This window comes from Eutrigla gurnardus (genome assembly GCF_963514095.1).
Source record: "Eutrigla gurnardus genome assembly, chromosome: 23".
NCBI lineage: Eukaryota > Metazoa > Chordata > Actinopteri > Perciformes > Triglidae > Eutrigla > Eutrigla gurnardus.
The window spans coordinates 11,722,869-11,746,423 of NC_139934.1; the positions used below are offsets into that span (position 1 = coordinate 11,722,869).

General features: G+C 46.9%; 3 protein-coding genes across 4 annotated transcripts; 2 read left to right on the forward strand and 1 right to left on the reverse strand.

The window, feature by feature from the left end:
* Window positions 1-559: 559 nt before the first annotated feature.
* On the forward strand, window positions 560-7,602 carry LOC311009356 (uncharacterized protein). Its single transcript, XM_084003475.1, has 3 exons — window positions 560-1,265; window positions 3,024-6,304; window positions 6,400-7,602. The coding sequence occupies exons 1-3, from the start codon at window positions 1,190-1,192 to the stop codon at window positions 6,622-6,624; spliced, it is 3,582 nt and encodes a 1,193-aa protein (XP_083859601.1). The 5' UTR covers window positions 560-1,189; the 3' UTR covers window positions 6,625-7,602.
* A 2,883-nt stretch (window positions 7,603-10,485) lies between these two features.
* On the forward strand, window positions 10,486-18,989 carry slc7a7 (solute carrier family 7 member 7). The gene is made up of 11 exons (XM_084003808.1): window positions 10,486-10,686; window positions 11,171-11,209; window positions 12,134-12,757; window positions 15,221-15,346; window positions 15,451-15,595; window positions 16,096-16,219; window positions 16,310-16,413; window positions 16,490-16,586; window positions 16,676-16,825; window positions 16,912-17,095; window positions 18,242-18,989. The coding sequence occupies exons 3-11, from the start codon at window positions 12,265-12,267 to the stop codon at window positions 18,307-18,309; spliced, it is 1,491 nt and encodes a 496-aa protein (XP_083859934.1). The 5' UTR covers window positions 10,486-10,686; window positions 11,171-11,209; window positions 12,134-12,264; the 3' UTR covers window positions 18,310-18,989.
* A 111-nt stretch (window positions 18,990-19,100) lies between these two features.
* On the reverse strand, window positions 19,101-23,165 carry oxa1l (OXA1L mitochondrial inner membrane protein). Of its 2 annotated transcripts, none has more exons than XM_084003215.1 (11): window positions 23,047-23,165; window positions 22,168-22,299; window positions 21,941-22,018; window positions 21,564-21,846; window positions 21,326-21,469; window positions 21,136-21,221; window positions 20,868-21,032; window positions 20,573-20,677; window positions 20,228-20,390; window positions 20,008-20,088; window positions 19,101-19,323 (listed from the first exon to the last, which is right to left on the reverse strand). In XM_084003215.1, exons 1-11 carry the CDS (start codon window positions 23,155-23,157, stop codon window positions 19,202-19,204), a joined length of 1,470 nt encoding a protein of 489 aa, XP_083859341.1. In that variant the 5' UTR covers window positions 23,158-23,165; the 3' UTR covers window positions 19,101-19,201. The 2 variants fall into 2 exon arrangements, with proteins under 2 accessions (XP_083859341.1, XP_083859340.1); XM_084003214.1 differs by having other exon boundaries at window positions 22,168-22,302.
* Between the last annotated feature and the right edge of the window lie 390 nt (window positions 23,166-23,555).

The following is a 23,555-nucleotide window of genomic DNA, read 5'->3' on the forward strand; positions in this document are numbered from 1 at the left end:
TGCAGCAGTGGATCCGGGGGTTCATAGTGTGAGAGGGGAGATGCTCACTCAACTGTGTCCAGCACGCCATTGTCAAAGATTCCCATCTATTCTCTGCCTTTTAAATAGAGCTCCAGTGTAAGATGCTTTTTTCTGGGGGGGGGGCGGTGTGTGAGGGGAGGGGGGGTATATTATACGCTCGGTGATAACACACGAAATACATGCATGTGGAATGGCTGTGTGGCCCCAAATGCACACAACTCACTGCGCTGTTATTTATAATTGGCCGTATGGGAATCAAAGGTTTGGAATATCGCCTAATCCGATTGTGACTCGTTGGTGGAAACCACCTGCAAGTCAATTAAAAGGGCTATGATTTCATTATTTATCCACCTGGCTGAGAATAAAGTAGCCGCATTGCACACGGGGGTCCTAAACAAAAGTCACCTGATTGATGCGTCACCTGTTAGTTGTCGCGTCTTAATTTAACCCATGATTTTTTTTTTATCCTCCTCTAGGAACGATTTAAAAACATTCAGGCCCATCCTGAGCGCAATGGCCGAACCTAACGCCCCCGAGTTCGATTTGTTTTTAAGCAATCGAACGGCTTTGACACCTAATTGTCATGTTTTATTTAGAGTTTATAGCTGCTGCGTGAGTGTGTAAAGAAAAATAAAGCTGGGGAGAAAGAGAGAAGCGGGGAGGCTGTGTGTTACACGCCATTGAAATGCAAATCTCATTGAAGAACAAGGAGTGGTTCTGTGTGTGTGTGTGTGTGTGTGTGTGTGTGTGTGTGTGTGTTCCCTGTATGTGCATGCAGCGGGGCAGCAGTGGGAGAGGAGGGGCGCAAATTGGACAAGTTTTTTGGGGGAGAAGAGACTTTAGGAAACAGCCACACACACGCATTCACTGCGGCTTCATATGACACGGTGCAGACCTGCGGATTTCCACACACCTATGTGCCATTTGGTGACTTTATTCCCTAAAAAAAATACGCTTTTTTTTTTACATTTAGAAGTGACCTTACACATTTTACGAAATTACCTTTTTTTGATATATATCCTGGAGCTTTGCGGGATGTGCGCGTCTTCTGAACATTAGGTGCTTGGATGGTTTCCGGAGCGCTTCCAAGTGCGCAAAAAAAAAAAAAACGTGCCTACTGCCATTCAACCGACTGATGCCCCCCTCTCTGTCTGAGTCGCAGTGAATCATGTCACGCCGGAAGCAGAAGCGACCCCAGCATCTAGTTAACGCGGATCCGGGGGGCCCAAGGCTGCTATCTCACGGTGAGTAAACATCTATAGTGTGCATGCGTTTTTTTGTTGTTTTGTTTTTGTCGTAAATCTCTTTGAGTCGCACCCGTCCTGCACCTCAATGGAGATCATCACATCGGCGAGGGAGGAATTCACTCTTAAGAGTTTGAAAATCTCCAGGGAACTAAACAAAAGCAAAAAGTTTGCGTTTACACGTAGCGTGCGTGAATTGTGTGCGCTTAATTTAGCGTTTTATTTCTCGTGGATTGCGGTCAATTCCACGAGTTTATGCGTGCGTCCGGCAAACACTTGATTTAACTCACTAAAAAAGAAAAAAAAAGAGTTGAAGATCCAAGTTTGTCAACTAAAGAAACCCCTCCTGCTCAGCCATTCACTGTAATGGGCCCCACTAAATGGAGGCCTTAGGCACTTTGGTCGGGGCCAATAAACGTGTCCCCCGTGAAATGAATAGAGTGGGATTAACTAACATACATCTGTGGCCATTTTCATGTGCTGTTCGTCCTCTAGGAAACCAACAGGCTGCTCAGCACTGACTGCTGGAGGTCTTTGATTAGTATAGAGCACTCTCTTATTTGTTAACAATAAGGTGCATGGGTGGGGGGATGGGAAGGCAGTGTTTTTTAGCAAAGATTAATCTTCCACCCTTCTATTCTCCTCTTCTTTTCCATGCCCTTCTCTCCCTCTATCTCTCTCTTATGCACCCCTCTCCCCCCATTTTCCACCTTCTCAATACTTCCCTCCCCTCTTTCTCCCTCTTTCTCGCCCCCTCAACCCTATTGACTGTATACTCCTACACAGTTGGGGGGGCTCAGATGGATGAGGGTGGGGGGTAAAGATTCAGAGGGGATAAAGAGATTGCTCTCGCACTTGTTCTGTGTTGCAATGGGTTATATCTCCATGCACCTAAGAGCCTCTGCAGGTAAACTTCCACGAAAGAAAGTTCAGCCCGGGAGCTAACTTTGTTTCCTGCAGGTTGAGGTTTGTTTATAAGTCACACAAGGAAGGAATTTCAACCCAAGGTACAGTCTTTCATTCCATCACTATATCACTCCAGGAGGGAATAGTTAGTTTGTCTCTCCATTGTTGTTACCCTCCCCCCTTCTTTCTCCTTTTACCCTTTCTCACTCTGTGCTCAAGATTCTGAAAGAATTTGACCCCCGAGCAGCATAGGTCAGATTAGTTGACCAATCAGAGTGTCTGGACAGTGCCCAGAACCCTTAGCGTGGCCCGACCCTTGACCTCCACTGTGACGTAAGGGGGGAAGGGTGAATAGGGAGATGAAAGACGTAACTGCTGCAGGGAAGGGGGGGGGGGGTGGGTTAAGAGGGGTTATGGGTTGTCTTGGTGATGCCCATTGTCCTCTAAAATGTGTTGCCATAGCAGCAAGGTGGTCTGTAAGCTTTTTTGTGTGTGTGCAAGATGTTTGAGGAGTTTTGCTCCGGAGAGCACAGATTGAGACAAGACATTACAAAGACTCATAGACTGCGGAGTCTCTTCCACTTGTTTGTTTGCTTGTTCAAGGCCACTTCCTGGCAGGCATTTCGTTTGAAGTCGTAACAGGATCTTTTGGTATGCACACACATTTGGCAAAACTAAACCTGTAAACAATAAGTGGAATCAATTAAATAAACAGACTGTAACTGAAGTAGGATGTTTTAGTGGATTTACATACCTGGTTGTCCGGGATGATATTGGAGACTTGGTGTTGCGTAATAATCTCCCTGCACAGAACGTTTTTTTGAAAAATCTCTCTTTACTGTCAATCCTCAGATGATCTGGGCATGAAGTCACCATCCACATCTCTTGGCTCTGAAGTGACCTCATCGGGATCCTCCTCCTCGTCCCCCACCTCTCTGCAAGACTGCCAGCCGCCTCTGGCCCCTCGCCCATCCCCTGGTGGGCTCCACGCGCCCTCCTTGCCCAGCGAGAGCTCGCCTCCTCCCCACTGGCCCAGCCACATCGCCCCCTACACCACCTCCCTCCCCAACACCCACTCCTCCCTCTCCCCAGACTTTCCTCACCCCTCGCTGTCATCCCAGACCCACTCACCTCCTCCCCTGGGTCAAACCTCAGGTTCCCACAGCCTCTCCCACCAAGGGAACTCTCACTCCACCATGACCTCCCCACCGATGGGCAGCTCAGCCACCACCACTACCTCCTCTTCCTCTTCCTCCTCGTCCTCTCAGTATGTGCTGCCTCACCGCGAAAGCTCCAGTCCAGGTCATCAGCAGCCCTCCAGCTCTCCGGGTCAGCAGGGACAGATCCAGGTGTCGCCCACCCTGGCAGTACTCCTGGAGGAGCTTAGGGTTTTGCAGCAGAGGCAAATCCACCAGATGCAGATAACGGAGGAGATCTGTCGGCACGTTCTGAGGCTCGGAGGCGCCGTCTTCGGCCAGGATCATAACACACAGGGCAGTGGTGCAGACAGCCACCACAAATCTGCAGCAGCAGCGTCTTGTTCGCCAACACACCCCTCCACCGCCACGCCAGTATCCACAGCCTCGTCGCTTTTGACCGGCTTTCCATCCTCCCTCTTCCCCCAGCCATCCGTCTCCAAATCAAGTGCTGCACACGTCAACGGCACCAGAGCTCCATCCTCCTCTACCTCTTCCTCATCTATTTCATCCACTATGAGCTCCTCTGTTGCCTCCCTGCACCCTCTGTCCTTGTCACTGGGCCTGCCGCCACGCTACCTCCACGAGAAATCCTCCAACACCTCCTCGTTCGGTCACAGCAATGGTCTCAGTTTCCCGACTCCCACCCTTCCTACCACCAGCCACTCCCAGGATCTCCAGCCCAGCTCCTCCCTGGGCTCCGCCAACGGGGCGGGACGCGCTCAACACGTGTGCCGTTTCTGCGGGAAGGTGTTGAGCAGCGATTCATCGCTGCAGATCCATCTGAGGTCGCACACAGGCGAAAGGCCCTACCAGTGTCCCGTCTGCTTGAGCCGTTTTACAACCAGAGGGAACCTCAAAGCCCATTTCCTGCGACACAGAGAGCAGAACCCAGAGCTGTCCCTCTCCCTGCTGCCCCCGGCTCTGTCGGAGCAAGTCATGAGTGCTCCCAGTACAACCCAGAGGAGACGGAAACGCCGGGCTGATGACGACGAGTCGTTTAATGGAATAAAAGGAAGCATTCCCGGGATGACGGAGAACATGGCTTTAGGGTTCTTGTCTGGCGCGTCCGCTCGGCCCTCACCTTCCTCGCTACCTCTGCCCCCGTCGGTGGACATGGCGTTGCTGTCCACGGCCCATTCACTGCTCCAGCTGAACAGAGCTTCGGCTGCAGCGGCCGCAAACGCCTCCAGCACTGGACTGCCTCCCTCCTCGTCTTCCTCGCCTTCCTCCTCCTCCATGGGCAGCCAGTTCAAAGGGGCAAAGCAGCATCGGTTTGATGAAAACACCCCTCCTCACTCCAGCCTCCACACCACCTCCCCGTACTCCCAACTGGCCCACCTCCCCAAGATTCTCTTCCCCGAAGGAGCCTCCCCTCACCACCTCGCACTTCTCCGGTCCGCAGGCCACCCATCGTCCTCCCACCTCGCCTCGCCTCATCAGCTGCCCTTCCCCTTTCCAGCGTTCCCCAAACCATCAACGTCCTCGTCATCGTCTCCCACCACCTCCACCCAGACCTCAGACACCTCCAAGTTGCAGCGCCTGGTACAGAAACTTGAAAAGGGAGGCGCCTCTTCTTCCTCCGCCTCCTCTCAAGCCCTCGCTGACGCGCATGGAGACATGCACGGCCATGACCTGTCCACCACCTCCAGTGCCTATCGCAGGGAAATGTTGGCCGCTCTCGGCCTGAGCCCAAGTGCCAATGTCGCTGGACTAATGACCAGCCAGGGACTCTCAGGTTCTGGCACTACGGCGACCATGACTCTGCCCACCGCCCAGGCGGCGAATCAGTGTGGAGTCTGTCTCCGTATCCTCAGCTGCCCTAGAGCGCTGCGTTTGCACCAAGCCACACATCTGGGAGAGCGCCCGTTCCCCTGTAAGCTGTGTGGTCGTTCCTTCTCCACGAAGGGCAGCCTCAGGGCCCACCTGGCCACTCACCGCGCAAGACCGGCCAACTCCCGCGCGTTGAACTCCTGCCCGTTGTGTCCACGCAAGTTCACTAACGCCTTGGTTCTCCAGCATCATATCCGCTTGCACCTGGGGGGGCAGATACCACCCGACGAAGATATGCCTGCTGAAGACGCAGAGGACTCGGAGAACGCCGTCTTCGATGGGCAGAATGACTCCCCATCTAAAGCCCAACAGCTCCTTCCTCTGGCCTTAACAACAAGCTCCAAGCCCCCAAAAGAGGCTCTCAACTCAGGGTCCACTTCGAGGAAACACACGTCTGCTGATGCCACTTCTGTGAAGACGGAGGAGTCGGAGGGCTCGACACCCAGTGTTAGCCCACCCCTGACCCATAATCCCCCCTCAGTGGGAGCCGAAGACCCCCCGGGTCTGAGAGACAACACCCTAGCTGCTGGTAGCCCTGTGAATGGCCCCGTGACCTCTGAGGAGGAGACCCATGCTAACCCGGGAAGCACCACCCCGTTAAAAGCACCCGTAGCTAGTTCTCATTCAGCTGTAGTGGATGCAGCCTCAGAGGAAGATGACGCCCCTCTATCCCTCTGTGTGTCAAAGCCAGGAGTGGAAACTAACGACGAAGCCTGCTCCACAGACAAACCCACCGCTAGTCCTGATCCTAGCCCCAAACCCACAAATCCCTCACCTGCACTCACCCCACCTGCCAGCCCCAAAGCTGCCCCTGAAGCAGACGAGGCCTGTGACGCCGGACCACAGGAGGCACAAGAGAAAGATGCTGCCCTGAGCAACGACAAGAGTGAGACCACCACACCCAGAGAGCCTGTCACAGCGCAGGTTCAGGATCCGGAGAAGGATGTTCCACGGGAAGAGGGTAACGAGGTTCAAGAAAAGCCATCGGAGGACCCGGAGCCCTCAATCCCAGCACCAGCACTGAACACCCAGCCTCCTCGCCCCGACAAACCCTACGGCTGCGCCCAGTGTGGGAAGGCATACGCAAGTCGTAGCGGTCTTAAGGTATTTAACTGGCAATACATTTTTTTTTTATATCACGTGAATATTTCCTCCTTTCTGGACTTGTGAGTAAATTGTGTTGCGTCTCCCATCAACAGGGTCACATGAAGACTCACCCCGGAACGCCGGCCACGACCCCCTCCAAGGCTCAAACCAATGACGGCGACGCTGCGGAGGAACGCAGCTCGGCCAATAAGAACCCGGGGCAGCAGGAAGAAAAGAAGGGATTGGCTAAATCCCCCGAAAAAGGTGACAGCACAGATCCTCCACCAATCAGTGTCGTTTCCAGCGCGGCGGACGAGCCTATGGACACAACTGTGTAGAGTTAGCATCAACAAGTGGCTGCAGTCAGTCTTTCAAAGGGTCCTGACAAGGGAATGTATTTTTATTTTATTTTTTTTTTGTTAGAATGAGATTCATTTTCTAGAGTAATTCTAATTCATGATTACCTTTTGTATTAGGCAGATAGATCTAGGTCTTATTGTAGAAAAATTGCAAGAGATTTGTGTACGTAGTATTTTAGCTGTGTATTTTTGTATTTCCAAGACCACAGTGAGGCCTTATCTTCCACACTTCACAGAATTGTCACAATGAGAATTAATTGTGTGCGCTTTTTTTTTTTTTTTTTTGCTGACACGTATTTCAGCCTGTACTGTATGAGCTGATTTGAATAAGAGGGACGGTCCAGCATTTTTACAAGATTAATTCCATACCAAAACGGGCCAAAAATGAGTAACGGCCGATGTTTGTAAATATGAGCTCCGGTTACATTTTATGCCTTTTTATTGTTACTTTCTTCTTACCTTTTTTTTTTTTTTTAATGCCTTGCTGCTGAAAGCATGTTTCCAATGTGCTGAGTTGCACTGTGAGTTGCACTGTGTCCTGTGCTGCCGAAAACATCTTAAAAACAAACGCGATGACGAGAACCGTGATGGGAATAACGATGGCGATGATTGTGTTACTACTTTTGTGAACAGTCCTTGTACTTATAGCTGCAGCGAATTACCTTATCCATACTGATGATTGTACATGTTTTTTTCTTCTTGTTGTTGATGCTATCTGTAGGGGCAAACTGACAACAAGGATGAGCCCTGTCCGTTATAACCCCCCTCTCCTTTATCTTCCCTTTCCCCCACCTCTTCCCCCTGCTCTTCTCTCTCAAAGCACTTGAGAGTTTTCTGCTCCTGCAGAAATTGTCTGCACTCGCTGCATTCCTGCTTTGCCCAGTTTAGTATTTGTATGCTTTGTAAACCCTTTTTTTTTTTTTTTTGGTAGCAATGACAAAAATATGTTCCCATGCCTCCCATGTGATGTATAAAATAAACAATGGCGATGTGATGAGGAAAAGTTTGTTGGTCGTCTGTGTTTTTGTGTGTGTGTGTGTGTGTTCCCGTTTAAGCCGGCGTCTTTGTGAATTCATTCATCTGCTTAAGTATTCTGTTTGCATGACTCTGGTTCTGTGTGCTCCTGCATGTACGCTGTTGGTCAGTTTGCTTGTTTGTTCCAGCTCTCGGTGTGTCTGGATCGGGGGGTCCCTTTGTCTGACGCTGGGCTAGCTGTCTCCCAATTCTGCCTTTTTTTCTTTTTTTTTTGGCCCTCAATGTCTTTTTAATGTTTCAGTTCGGCCCTACCGTGTGTGTGTGTGTGTGTGTGTGTGTGTGTGTGTATGTATGTGTGAAAAGGATAATCAGAGCCTGTATAAGTGTGATTGAGGGTGCAGCTGTAGAGGCCACCACCTCCCCTCCCCTCCCCTCCCTCCCCACTCTGTGTCATACGCTCTTTCATACGCACTCGCTTTCATTTTCTCTTTCATTTCTCTCCCTCAGTCTTTCTGTTCACACCCTCACCCCTGTCGCCCCCCCCCCCCCCCCCCCCCCCCCCCCCAGCCCTCACCCTCCTCCTCCCAACCCGTGTAATGAGCTGACACACAGGAAGCTCTAATCCTCACACAATGCCACCCCTCTTCCCCCCAGAGTGACTGGGAGCGGGACAGGGGGCAACAGGGACCAACCTGGCCCAGCTGTCCCCAAAATGGCCGCCTTTAATCCCTCCAGTTTTTTAGCCTACAGGGGCTCCCGAAACCATGACAACCGGTAACCAAGGAAAAGAATGCTCAGGGCAGGGAGCAGGACAAAAGGAGTGAAAGGAGCCATGTGTGAGAAGTTTGTCCACATGCGATCGTAGGCGACAAGGGACGTGTCTCAATCAAAAAGAGGAAAAAACAAAGAAAGTCATTTTAATACTTTTCAGTTTAAGGAGCCAAACGGAGGTGAATTACAAAAGTCTGCAGGTGAGACGGAGATGGTTGATCACATGCAACACATTTATCACTCATCAATACGCATTAATCAACACTGTAGACATCAATCAACTTCAGTAGGAAGGACAAAAGTAGTGTTTTTTTTTAAAGCTTAAAAAGGTCATGCAATATGCATATTTATAAACCTACAATTAAAGAAGAATCAACACCATTTGGAAGACAAAGAAAGTGTTTATTCCTACTTTGTAATTAGCACAATCCTCTTAATCAATGGCCAGCCATTCAGCTAGAATGTGACAGAATCACAGAGTCTGTTAATTGTTGTTCTGTCTGTTTTGTTGATTAAGCAAAATCAATGAAACACAGAAATGGCTGTTAAATACACTTTTCCTAATGCATAGCACTTAACTTACATCCCCTATTTAGATGGAAGCAGATATAAGTGTTGATTAACCTATTTGTCAGAAAGTATAGCTCCTGTGGGAACCAATGAGGGGAGGCTGCTGTCTAAACAGTAAAACTTCATTTGAATTGTTGACCAATACTGTACATTGAAACACTCAAAAACACACCGGTAATTAGGTAAAACTACATTATACATGTTATAAATCATAAGTGTTAATATAGCTCATAAATGCAAATGTTACTGACATTTGACAACTGATGTCTGATCTTCTTTTAAACCAACTTTTTAATGCATCAAAAAAATTGCAGTCAAAGGTCAACGTTTGAGTAATGTCAGTAACCACCACTATGAGGAAACCGCTTGATAAAGTTCCTTTATATACTTTCTAAACGCTCCTATTATGTATTTAAAAAGGACACTCAGAGTCAGAATAAACTCCACTTGAGGGACACATTGTGATCTTTGTCCTCCAGTAGCTTTTGAATCCACAAGAGGGAGCTATGGCCCATAAAAAGATCATCCATCAAACAAGTGGAATCATTTGACAGCAGATACTCATATACTTATTTTACACAGGCATGATTAAGTCATTATTATTTTTATTTATACTCTGTGGTAGAAGAAGCACTCATTTATTTAATTCAAAGTAGCTAGGACTTAAAAATCAAAGCTCATAGACGAGCGTTATCTTATCAGGCTTCTCAGGTGGTTCAAACTTAACTGACCCACTATGATACGGAATGGTTTTAAATGAGTTTTATCTTCAGTGAACTTAATGTGACACAATAGAAACAGGCAGTTAGTGATGGTAGTTCATAAAGGGGGGTTATTGCTCTACAGCATCAACTGTTGCACTCAATGTGTGTTGTGTTGTACAATGTGGGCTGATTGTGGATTTCATGTGTCTTACTTGCATGAATATCGGTTGTTTCTGCTTCTATCTGGTTTTGTTTGAAGACTCTTGGAAGATTATAACTGGACTAAAATATATCTAATTAAAAAAACAATACCACAATGTAAAAATACTATTTACTAAGTAAAACATTTTTTCTTTTAAATGTAGTGAGTAAAACGTATAACATTTGTACAACAAAAGGGTACAGTACTTGGATAAATATTATTATTATTATTATTATTATTATATTATCATCATTATTATTTTAACTCTTATTATTATTATTATTATTATTATTATTATTGTAGTATTGTATTATTATAGTAGTAGTAGTAGTAGCAGAAGTAGTAGTATTATTATAAGACTAAATCTATTGCTTTCTGTTACTTTCACTGCAACATTTATCAAAGGACAACCAATACTGGTTCAGTTTCTCCCCCGATGTTGTTGCGCGCGTTAATTTAATTAAAACCCCATAAATCTAATAACTCACTCAGGAGACACAATGCGAGGCAATAAGCCCCCCCCCCCCCCTCCTCCCCTCCCCTCCCATCCTCCTCCCCTCCCCTCCTATGACTCGTTTCCTTGGTAGTAAAAGCCAGAAACCAGAGGTCGCTGCATAAGTACCACCAGGAAGGAACCAGCTGCGTAAAGACGGAGGAGGAAGACGCACGGAGCGGCTCGTCGACAGCTTTAACAGAGACACAACAGTGAGAACGGGAGCTGCTTAGAAGAGGTTGGATGAAAAAGGACGTTCCACATTATTTGGGATCAAGTTGGAAAACCATCAGGAGGCGCGCGGAGCAGAGACGCGCGTGGAGACGGTGAGTCCCCTCCAGTAAAACAGCTGTTTCTACTTGGCTGTCCATCAACAGGGCTTATACTATCAACTGATACACGAGGCAGAGCACTCACGTTTACAGCTTAATCATCACTTACTAACCTGTAATGTCTTTATGTCACTTCAAGTGACTCCAAGAGGCGTTTAGATTGTATTATTATTTCAAAAAGGATGATGAATCAAAACACTGCAACCAGCTGATTCAATCTCAACATCTTTCACATTCAAACCTCTAGATCTAAACAAATAAATAATACAACTAAAAAGCAGCTGACTTTTCCCCTCTACACACTTGAGTTGAGAGGATTTTCCTGATCCAGGATGTAACCTTGAGTAACTCGTGGAGGACTACTTATCAGCAGCTTTTGGACCTTGCACTCTGTCTGTAAGAGCCTCGCCTCTCAGTGTCTGTGGCACGTTTGATCACATGCAGGAAGACTCACATCTCCTGTCCTTCTCCTTCACAGTCTTCCTGGAGCCACGTGCCGGTGATCCGCTGCCTCAAGGTATCTCAACTTTTCTACTCATGCCTCCTCGCAAGCGCTCATGTGTCCTCGTTCTAAAATCGACAGTAAATCTACTTATTTAGCAACTTCTTCTGCTTGTTTCTGTTTCTATTCTATTAAAAGGGATTCCTGCGTGTCCAAACTCTGCTTCCCCGGAGTCACTGTTCTTGTTTGTCTGATCAATAAGGAAACGCTCGACAACAATCCAAGACATTTTTGTTGGTGATTTGAGGGTGAAAGGTCTCCTGGGGTTAAAGTTGAACATGTTTTGGTTGAATAGAAATGTTTTTTCTAGACGCTAAAACTCAGAAAGTCTTGGGTGTCACCTTGAAACCCATCCTCTCTCATTCAAAACTCCATTAACAATGCATCACATTTAAGGTGACAGAGACTATTAGGGCAGAGACACACTTATTGTCGTGCAGAAAGGAGAAGGAGCATGCCGTTAACATACGTGCTGAGGATGGTGAACTTTGGAAAACATGTGACCCGACACTGTGCTGACACTATCAAACGTGTGTGTGTGTGTGTGTGTGTGTGTGTGTGTGTGTGTGGAGTGGTGTGCAGATACGAGTCAAAAATGTTTGTGCGTCTCAGTAGGTAACCCTCCCTCAGCTCGTACGGTCACTTATGAGGAGCTGGTGTTTTCAGGCATGTGGCGTGTTTGCTCCCGTCCCTCTCCTCTCTGTCAATACACTCAACCTTAAAAGGCCATTTGCTGTGGAGCCTAATGGCCCTCCAATCCAGGAAAACCCCCTCCGTCCATGCCGGGGGCCGTAACCTGCCAGTCGTTTTTCACCCTGTTTGTTCCCACGTTGGCACCCTCGGCATGTAAACAGGGTTTTTCTTTCGCTGTATGTGCGACTTGGCCAATCCATCTCCATGGTAACAGCATCACTGATATGACCTGTGTTCCCTCCACAGATGGCAGGAGATTATCACAGATAACTTGGGAAGGAATTCAAGTCTTTCGTCTCACGTCGAGGCGAAAACCTGCAGTCGTGACTGAAAACAGTTCCTCACTACTTAATCAATAGACCACCAAAACCTGAACAATGGCGTCCTACAGTCCCGCCCCGACACAAGAGGCCAACAACGGTGGCCCCCCATCTGCGAAGACTGAAAAAGCAGAGGAGTCCATGAAACTGAAGAAGGAGATCTCCCTCTTGAACGGGGTCTGCCTGATCGTGGGGAACATGATCGGCTCGGGGATCTTCGTGTCGCCCAAGGGCGTCCTCATCCACAGCGGCTCGTACGGCCTCTCCCTGATGGTGTGGACCATCGGGGGGATCTTCTCCGTGTTCGGGGCCCTGTGCTACGCCGAGCTGGGGACCACCATCACCAAGTCGGGGGCCTCCTACGCCTACATCCTGGAGGCCTTCGGGGGCTTCATGGCCTTCATCCGCCTGTGGACGTCGCTGCTGATCATCGAGCCGACCAGCCAGGCCGTCATAGCCATCACCTTCTCCAACTACATGGTGCAGCCCGTCTTCCCCACCTGCATAGCTCCATACCTGGCCAACAGGATGCTGGCGGCCGCTTGTATATGTAAGTACACATCTGGGGTTGCGTGTGTGTGATGAAGAGTCGATGAGGATGTCCACTTAAAGGGAGCACGTGAGCTTCATAGACTAGAGAAGTGAAAAGTGGTGACATTGCTGGTTTTTCACAGACGGACCAAAGAGGAACCGAGCTGCCTCTGACAGTCATGCACCAATGAGGGAAGAGTGAAGGGAAAGGCAGTTTTACTCAATCTAAATCAAGAAACGTGCATGATGTCCAGCACGTGACGATTTGAGTCACAACCTTTTTGGTTAATGTCGTTATGGGAACGGCAAGAAACTGCGTAGATGTCGAGGTGAACCCCGTAGAAGGATGCGGTCGAGATCGCCGGGGTAACGGGAACACTATGGCACGGAGAAAGAGCAGAGCTGACAACCTGAATGAATCAAACTAACTAAGAAATTCACAAAAGCCAATCGCCGTAGCAACGGGGCACTAAAAGATAAATACCAACGCTCAGGCAACCGGGCAAGACAGACAGATGGCTTCTTTAGATAAGCAAACAGGCATAGTGCTGGCAATTAATATTTCTACATTCATCCACCCACCCATGTATGCATGAACACACACCCACACACACACACACACACACACACACACACACACACACACACTTGTGCCATGCACCGATAAGCCCTGCTCAGGAGGAGAGGCTGATAGCTGCGAGCTAAAGTCCTGCAGTGAGACTCTGAACTGAGACGCAAACAGGCAACTGACAGAGGAAAAGTTAACTACAAATGTTATTTGATGCCAAAACACCTAAATAAAAGTTATGCGTGATAATAATTAAACATAATCTTTATTTAGAAGGTAATCCCATTGAGACACATTCTTGAGATATATGTGGTTAAAACTAAAGAAGAACTGATATCGGATGTGGGTCAAAACTGACTCAAATACATGGATTGTGTATCGTTGACGTCGGGCCGATCTGGTATTGGATATCATTATTTTAACAGATCACAATTCACTACATTCAATCCAGGTATTTGGAGCATTTTGTTAGGAAAGTTGTTAAAATGTTAAAAGTCAAGCCCGATGTCTTACATTAAAGAACAGTGAGGAATATTAATCATTAATTCAACACTGGTTGGCACTGTGTATACAGTTATTATAAAGTTATTAGTTACCCTGGGTAAAAGAAAATCTCAACCGCTACTAAATATGAAGTCAGAATTATAACATAGTAATGCAAAAATGTAATTTAAGTGAAAAGGTTGAAATTTTGCTAATTTGTCATCATTTTTTCCATGTTTTGACTTAATTTTGCTGTTTTTTACTTAATGTTGATTTTGTATCTGATGATTATTGACCCGTGTGCTTCAACATATCTCACCGTGACCCTCCTGCTCGCCACGTAGCGTCCGTACTGCCATGCCTTTGACCTTTTAACGTTTCGCAAAAAGGATTGAAAAAAACATACACATTCGTCTGTGTCAGCAGTAATAAAACACCTCATTCACTCGCTCAATAACACGAGCGCTTTATCGCCGTGGACATCCGCTGTCCTTGACTCCAGAGCTTCCCACCCACACGTGAGTTCACAGTTGTTGGGCAACTGAAGGGGTTTTCAAAGAGCTCCATTTCACCTCACATCTGGAGCATATTTGACCTCCACTACCAGTCCGCCGGCCTCCCCAACCCGATCTCACACCTCCCACCCTTCTAGCCTTCCACTGTCAACACACCACGCCTCTACTTCTGTGTGGCAACGTCCCCCTCTCCATCGCTCATCACCCGGCCTCCCGCCGGGAAACAGACTTATTATGATCCTCCGCCAAAGTGGTGGAAGACGATAGTGTTGGGATTAGGAAGGGTGGTCAACACGGAGGAACGTCTGGTGGGTGGAGGTCACCGCGGAGCGATAAGCGGGCGGGGCGCTGCAAACTTGTAGATAAAACGCCGACGACTCAGCTGGTCTGCAGGTGAGTTTGTTTAATCAGTGCTGAGGAGGATTTACACAAGAAGACTCAAAAACGACTGATGAGTCCACGTTTATGAACTTGAAGGACAGATAAGAGAGATAAGTCGCAGGGAGAAGCACGAAAAAACATGTTTCCCAAGAACATCCACGCTCAAAGTGAAGGAAAAGTAGCAGTTGTGAGCACTTTTCCTATCGCGGGTCAATGAGCAGAAACGGTCACAAACCAGCGACCTCCAGCAGAAATACACAAGGTTTCACAACGCTCCTTTATCGCTTTTACAAGTTGTCCGACTTCCACAACTGTACCTGTGTGTGTGTGTGTGTGTGTGTGTGTGTGAGGGGTTAAACGCTGCACTCAGCTGTTTCCTCATCTGAAAAACAACAGTCTGCTTGAGTCAGCAGCAGCGTTTCCTTACCTCTCACACAGAAAAACATGCTGCCACTCTGTTCACAGAGCAAATGTCCCCCCAGACTGTTTCTAACATGTCCATATTCACGCTTTGGTTGCTCTCCACTCACCTTAGGTCTGCTGACCTTCGTGAACTGTGCCTACGTGAAGTGGGGCACCAGGGTCCAGGACTTCTTCACCTACACCAAGGTCATCGCTCTCATCGCCGTCATCATCACGGGCCTGGTGAAGATCGGACAAGGTTACCGGCTTTTTCACGTTTTTAAATCCCTCCCCCCACGATATTAAAACACTGAGGAAACACAGAAAGCTAACGGAGTGAATGTTAAACTGTTTTTTTTTCAGGTCACACGCAGAACTTCGAGGGCATGTTTGACGACTCGTCTCAGGACGCGGGACACATCGCCCTGGCCCTGTACTCGGCTCTGTTCTCCTACTCGGGATGGGACACCCTCAACTTTGTCACCGAGGAGATCAAGAACCCAGAGAGGTGAGGATAGTCCTCTATTCTAACACCACCATAATAATAAGACATTAACTTGAGGAACGTACGCCATGAATTCTGAGTGTTCAAACAGGAAAAGGAGCATCTTCAATCTTCCCATCATGCATTTCCCCCAGACAAAGATGAGTGAGTGTGATAGTAGGACCACACACTAGCAAGATGACGTTAAAGTTAAATATATCTACGAACAGAGACTCAAACATCCTGTTTACATCATACAAGCTGCCATTTCCGGTGAGGTTTGATGAGCTGTCGTCGGTGTGTGATTCACACAGCATTGATCAAATGAGAGACACGTGATTGGATCACAAGCCTCATCCAGAGTTCCCAGGCAGATTAAGTGACAAACCCCCCCTCTAACTAATCACAATCCCCGTCCTGCCCTCACCCACGGGGTCGACCTGCTCTTGACCCCCAGGCTGAATCTCAGCGCTCACGTCTCATCTCGTTTGCTTCCCTCTGCTGTCTGTTCGTGTGAACTGCAGGAACCTACCGCTGGCCATCGCCATCTCCATGCCCATCGTGACCGTGATCTACATCCTGACCAACGTGGCGTACTACACCATCCTGCCCATGAACGCCATCTTAGACAGCGATGCCGTGGCCGTGGTGAGTTTACATAACCCTGCAGAAGACCGCCTCACGTTGGGTCCCGATCCATCCAGTGCAGCTTCACACCGTTTAATCCTCTCCTTCCAGACGTTTGCAGACCAGGTATTCGGTGTCATGAACTGGACCATTCCCTTAGCCGTGGCGCTCTCCTGCTTCGGAGGGCTCAATGCCTCCATCCTGGCTTCCTCCAGGTGAGTTAAAAAAAACATTCATCCATGTATATTATTGTGCACATCACTCATCCCCGCTCTCCTGCTGTCTCTAAAGGCTGTTCTTCGTGGGCTCCAGAGAAGGCCACCTCCCCGACTCCCTGTGCATGATCCACGTGCACCGCTTCACTCCCATCCCAGCCCTCCTCTTCAACGTCAGTTTCATTTACTAATGGTTTCATTTAGATGCCAAAGCTTCTCCCCACATTTTCCAGTCTGACTCAAAGTGTTTCCGTCTCTGCAGGGCGTCATGGCTCTGATATACCTGTGTGTAGAAGACGTCTTCAGGCTCATCAACTACTACAGCTTCAGCTACTGGTTCTTCGTGGGTCTGTCCATTCTGGGGCAGCTGTATCTGCGCTGGAAGCAGCCGGACAGAAAGAGGCCGCTAAAGGTAAGAAGCAGCGACCAGAGCGATCATCTTAAAAAAATCAGCTCGTTTTCCTGTCTGACCCTCATCTACCTCTCTTCCTCCCTCAGCTCAGCCTCTTCTTCCCCATCATCTTCTGCCTGCTCACCGTCTTCCTGGTGGTGGTGCCGCTCTACAGCGACACCGTCAACTCCCTGATCGGCATCGGCATCGCCCTGTCGGGAGTGCCCGTTTACTTCCTCTGCTGCTACACGCCGGCCACGAAGAGGCCGCTGTGGATACGGAAGCTCCTCGGTAAGACAGGCTTCTCAAACTCGAATCAGCTGGAGGACCCGGCCCAGCCACTCCTCTTGGAGACGCTTTTAAAACAATAATGTAATGTGAGGGGTTTTATAAGGAGAAGATGAGGGGTTAATGCACATTAACCTGAGGCAGGAGAGAAGGAAAGAGACTTATCTTAACTTCCATAGATCACAGAGAGAGTTGAACAAGATTCATCCGAATCGGCTCGGCACACTTCCAGCAGCACATGGGAAGTCCAGGAAGTCCAGCCGGTTCTGGGAATAACTGCCACTCTGTTTTCATTTAGATATTTAGGGAAAACTGGAGTAAGCTTTCAGTTCTCTCCACTCACTCCCCTTGTCTTCCTCCCCTCCCCCAGCTCACAGGTGTGTCTCATTCATCTCCTCTCTCTCTCTCTCTCTCTCTCTCTCTCTCTCTCTCTCTCTCTCTCGCTTGCTCAAGGGTTAAAAGAAATAGAGTAATAACAGAAACAAAATAATTTGCAGGCCAGCTGTTACGACAAAACGTAATTTAGATACTATAGATATTTATTGTCCCTTTAGGAAATCTGTTTTTCGGTGAGGAGTTCATTGTCATGGCAACAGAAAAACAGGATAAACACAAGACACTTAACCTTTCCCATAATGCATCAGCCGTAAGCAGTAAGTTTGTTGTTGTAGGACGCATTCGACGTCGGTCACCATTATTGCACACGGCCCTGTATGATAACATCTATCTGCTCAGCTCATAGAAGTGTTGCTGGTGTTGCATTACCAAGCAGCACCAGCAGATGGTGCTAAAAGTTAAAACACAATAAAAGTACAAAAACACATTATCAGCATTGAGAGGTCAACATCTAATTAGGCCAAGTTTGTCACAAAATGAAGCCTTTATTGCCCTTTTTTCAGCACCAACAACAAAAATTATAATTTTTTTTTGTTTTTGTTTTTAATGAGCAGCATCAACTACTTTACAGTAGAAGTACAGTAGGTAAGCTTCTGAAAGCAGCACTGAGGTCTGGGAATTCAAAGCCATTTCTTAAACCAGATGTCACAACTGTACCTTGCTTGGATCCAACACTCATGTCAACACATTTACACCTGGATTCAGTCTAATAACAGGAAAATAACAAACGTACCCTTCCTCCGTCTCTTCCAGCTAAATACGGCGTGCTGATTCAGAAGGTGTGCTACTCGGTTGTGACTGAAATGGACAAGGACGAGTAGATGTGTGGTTTGAAACACCCTGCACCTGAACGCGTCGTGGCCAGCGGCTGCCGCCACAAGGCCTCGCTGGACGGAACTTTTGGGCTTGAGCTGATCCCGGCTCTCTGACCCGTCAATCATCACCCGGGGGATCACGTCAATGATTGTATGAACGTACGCCCGCGTGCTCCGTTGGCAAGATTTCCCTTCAGAGGACATTTTAATGCACTCCTGAAGAAATCACCCCCCCAATAACAGAACTGTACGTATTACTAGAGAACTATTTAATTCATATAGCAAGACAAATATTTTTTTTGTGAAATGACATACATGTAACGCCTTTCTCATTTTACTGGAAGGTGGCAAATTATTATGATTAATTTGTTTAAGTGGAGAAGAGAGCAGCTGTGAACTTAAAAGCATTGGTGACGATATGAACAGCCTCGATATTATTACTATTATTTGCACAAAGAATGAAAGAAATCAAGCGGATTAGAATATAAATATATAAATTCAGTTTATAAGTTCAGGAACGTGAAAGGAAAGGTTCATAAACACTTTTAGACTGACGGTTCTGAGGTCTATTGAAGGGCTATTTTTCCACAAATTAACTCTTTTTGTGCAGCGTCCAACTCAAACACAAATGTGAAATAGTTTGGGAAAGTTGAGCTGCAAACATATTTATAATAAAATTACTTGTTGACAACATAAATGGACTCATTTCTTTCTTTCTTGTTACTGAGGAAGTGGATTATATGTGTTGTGAAGTCAAAAATCACACAAATATTCACACTAAAGTGGTTGTTTTGAGGCAGATTTTACATTTTAATTAGAATAACACACACTGACAACCCTTTCCTTCCATCCATAAATATGTACATATATCATTCTAGTGTCAAGCTTTCAGTCGGATCTATCCCATCGTGTCCTTCCATGGCCTCGCCTTGCCATCAGCTGGCTTGTCTTTCGTTGATGCTGCAGCCATGGGCGGGGCCTGCTGGAGGGGATTGTGGGTAAACGTTTGCCTCAGTGGACCTGCAGCGAAACGAAGAGAAGACGAGCACGTTCAGAGACGATCACGCTGACGGAGCGTCCAGCATAGAGGATGTGAAGGGAGACTTTATAAACAGTGTTCCCAGCAACTAACATTTACTTTTCTTATAACTTTATTGGCAGCAAATATCTTCAAATGTCTTATTTTGTCTGCCAATAAGTCCAAAAATATATATTTATAGTTAATTATATATAAATGTGTTCCTCTCTCCTGAGCGGCATCAGTGTTTACACATCAACCTTTAAGTACACTTTTTATTATATTATATTCATGTATGTTTCAGGTAACAGACACACTATTTGACAGCTATCTGTCTCATAATCTCCATTTATAAAGCTGTATTATTGAGCTGGCTGTGGTCACAAGGGGGCGCACTTCTTCCATTCCTAAATCACCAAAAGGCCACTGTACAGTACCCGATGTCATGGAGAGAAAGTCTATTTCTAAAACACATTATTTTGCAAAAAAAAACAAAACATATTGTGATTATTTTAGGCATTCATAACTTGCTTATAATCCAACACGCCGATAAATCCACCTGTCCAATGTCCACTTCTTCTTTTCATACTTTATACTCATTCTGAAACAGGTCTAGTTGTTTTCTGCTGAAACAAAGAATAAACAGTGTGTCTAAGTGGAGCTGGTGAAGCAGTGGTGGGACTGACCTTTAGCAGCGAGGTCCAGATGATTTTTGATTCTTCTTTCCCTCTCTTCCAGCTGCTGGGCCAACTGAGCGTTTTTCCAGCCTGCAGACCAAACCACAGTTGCATCATGGACAATGCAGTCAATAAAATCATGACTATATCAATCATTTTACATTATTTCTCAAATACAACTCTTCAAATGTCCTTTAGCCCTAATCCACTGGTAAGTTAAGACACCCACCCTTCTTAATGCTTTCGATTAGGCCGTCACTTTGGGGCATGGCGGAGGCTGGGTGTTTGATCTTCTCAGGGATCTTTAACTTGTCTCTGACGTAGGGGTGACGTAGCAGAGCCACTTGACCCAAAGAGAAGCAGTTGGAGGTCAGCCAGTAGGTGAACACCGCCTGAGGTTGGAGAAGAAAAACATGTTAGAAACCGGGGAGCAAATTTAGGATTGCGTGGATTTTGTACCCGCAAAAATGGAGACAGACAACAGGTGCATATGATGCTCTACTCGTGGTGTCATCAGTGGCTTCTCTGTGGAAACACCCTGAATGTGACCGACGTGGGTGAATGAGGGACTCACCGTGGGGAAGTTGATAGTGAGAGGGAGGATGACAAGGGGCATGATCCTGAACACAGTCTTCATGGCTCGCAGGTTGGGGTTGTCGATACCAGACTCTGCACCCAACTACAAGGAGACACAGAGACAGTGTAGGGATTCAATAAAAGGTTAAATAAATTACTTTAAACAATTTAAAACAAGCTCATGACGCCACCTGTCCTCCTGTTATTCCAATTGTCATATTTGGTAATTGAAAAACAATAAAAAAAGAAATTGACATTAACAGGGTTGGTATCATTTTACAGTTAAAGCTGACCTCCAGGATGAAGAACATGGTTCCAGTGACGACAAAAGGCAGGATATAAAAAGGATCTGCTGCCGTCAGGTCTAGAAACCACAACAGGCCTCCTGTCTGCATGCTGGGCACCGGCAGGTAGGACATCTTCCTCAGAGCGATGAAGAAAGAGACGAAGACGGGCGCCTGGGAGGACAGATGTGGTCCGTATCAGACATAAACTCAAATACACAGAGGTCATGTAATGATGTCATAGTCCAGTAAAACCAGAATAAAGAGATAGACTGACCTGCACCAAAGGAATGAGGAACCCGCGGAGAGGATTGACATCATGCTTCTTCTGGAACAAGTTCAGGTCAGAGTAGGCTTTGGCAACTGGAACATGCAAACAACAGGTAATGACAAGCTATTTTACAGACACAGAAACATCTAAATTGTGCTGGAAAATAACAATGACGGCAGAATAGTGAATTTTTTACAATCAAATTTGTTTCCACTCTGCTTGGCTTCATTCATCTTGGCAGTGAGTTTGGTCATCTCAGGCAGAACGTTGTTCAGCTTGGCTGCCTCCCTCTGGCCCTTCACGATGACTGGAAACACAGCCAAGCGAGCCAACACCGTTCCTTTAAGAGAGAGATTCACACAAACAGGATGAAGAGGAGACGAGGACACCTGTCTGAATGTTTGACCGACTGATTTACAGGTGATGTCGCTTACCTACAACAATGGCCCCCCACCAGGGCAAACCGAGATCCACGTGCATGAACTCCAACATGTTCTGGATCAGACCCACTGGTGTGTTGCAGCCCAATCCCAGCTCCGCTAAACTGGTTTCTGCAGCCGCGGCCTGCAGGACCTCCACCGCAGTGGGTGCAGCATCAAGCACCTGCTCAGGGATTGGCTGTGATAAAACAGAGGCGGGGTCGGCGGACAGAAGCTCGGCGGAGAAGTCAACGATTGGAGGAGGTGCTGCTGCCGTGGAAACGGTTTCAACTGTGATCTGAAAATATCGGTGAAAAAAGAATCACGTCATTCAAGTTAGAAGTTAACTAAATGGTTTGGATCGATGATTCGACTTCCGATGTGGGCTCCACCTGTTCACTGATTGGTTGTGCGATGACGGGGGAGGAGTCCAACACTGGAGCAGCCCTGCTTCCATCCTCAGGTGGGATCTGGCAAAATGCATAAATACAAAGTACAGATGTAAACAAATTATTCAAAAATCACAACTCTTTTGTTTTGAGTCCTAAAGGGGATGACCTAGGTTTCACTGATGATTCTCAACTTGCCATTAAGACTCATCACCTGCATGTCAACTCACCTGTGAGCTGTTGTGCCTGACCGCCACGGCGTTCACCCAGAGGAACTTCCCATGCCGTCTGCAGCCCAGCAGAGTCCCGGAGGTCGGACTGCGACACTGGAACACTGTGTGTAGGTGGGACTTCTGGAGCAGCTGCTGTTTGTGAACCAGCGGGACCGAGTGTCAGTCAGATACACACTTTACATGATAAACCTCACACGTAAGGGCTGCTGCTGTGTGACAGAGCATCACTTGGCTATACCGCTGGAGCAACGTACAATATCTCATGATTTATAGTGTAGTTGCACTTGACTGCCACAAAACAACTGTTTCCTTTAAATGTATCGCAGCATCAATGCTACCACAGTAGCATCTTTGCAATAGAAAATGTGTCGTATAACATTTATGATTGTAATATGTGATTTATAACCTCAGATAACTCCACAGGTGATATATGTGCCTACATTAAATCAAAAAGTGTCGTAACGTCTTTAAATATAGTGACCTCTGGTGGCATTTAGGTGCAACAGCGCCAGTATCTTAACTTCATGCTGTGGTGGTTGTTGACAAAGCTAGCAGCTAGCCTGTGTAGCCATGCATAGGTGCGCTTCACCCATGTCAATAAACTCCTGGTGGTATTTAGCACGTAGCCCAGGGCTTCTAACTGAGCTGCACATGCCGTGAATGTTTTAAAACTAGTGTTGTACAGCTATATTACATAATCGATAACTCTGTCTTGAGCTGAAGATACTGTCACTGTCAAAGTCACACACAGAAAGACATGCACTCGTAGCAAGGATGCTAGCCGGCTAGCGAGTTAGCCGTTGAAAGTCGCAGTTTGCGTCTTTGTGTCAGAGGCAGGGAGAAAGTCCCGGATGTAAGACTGTAAAGAAGACCTACGTGGTTCCAGACGTCTGAAGGTGGACGGCTGGCGCGGCTCGGTTTTGCAGTCTGTCTCAGGAAACATCTTGCCAGACAACCCGGAGTCACCCCGCTCCTGATGGCAGCCATGTTTGAGAGGGGGGTGAAATAAGACGTTCTACGGGAAGCGCGAAGAGTCAATCTTCCTGTTTGTTCGCGATACGCTTCGCTCGCGTTTAGTGGGAAACATTACGGTGTTGAAATAAAATACTTTAACTCAAGTGCTGAGAACTACAAAAAACTACAGTATTTCAGAAATGTAAGTATATATATATGTATATATATATATATATATATAAACCAATGACAATAAAGCTGAATCCTGTTAAAATGTTTAATATTTTGTTGGTTATTTTGTGTTTTATTAATGGAAAACAGAACAAAACAAGAAAAAAGAGGAACATTTTTTATTCTGATTCTGTTATTATTCTTGCTTGTTTTTTTCCTTTTCTTTACATTATTCTTTTTGTTATTTCTTTCATGTTCGA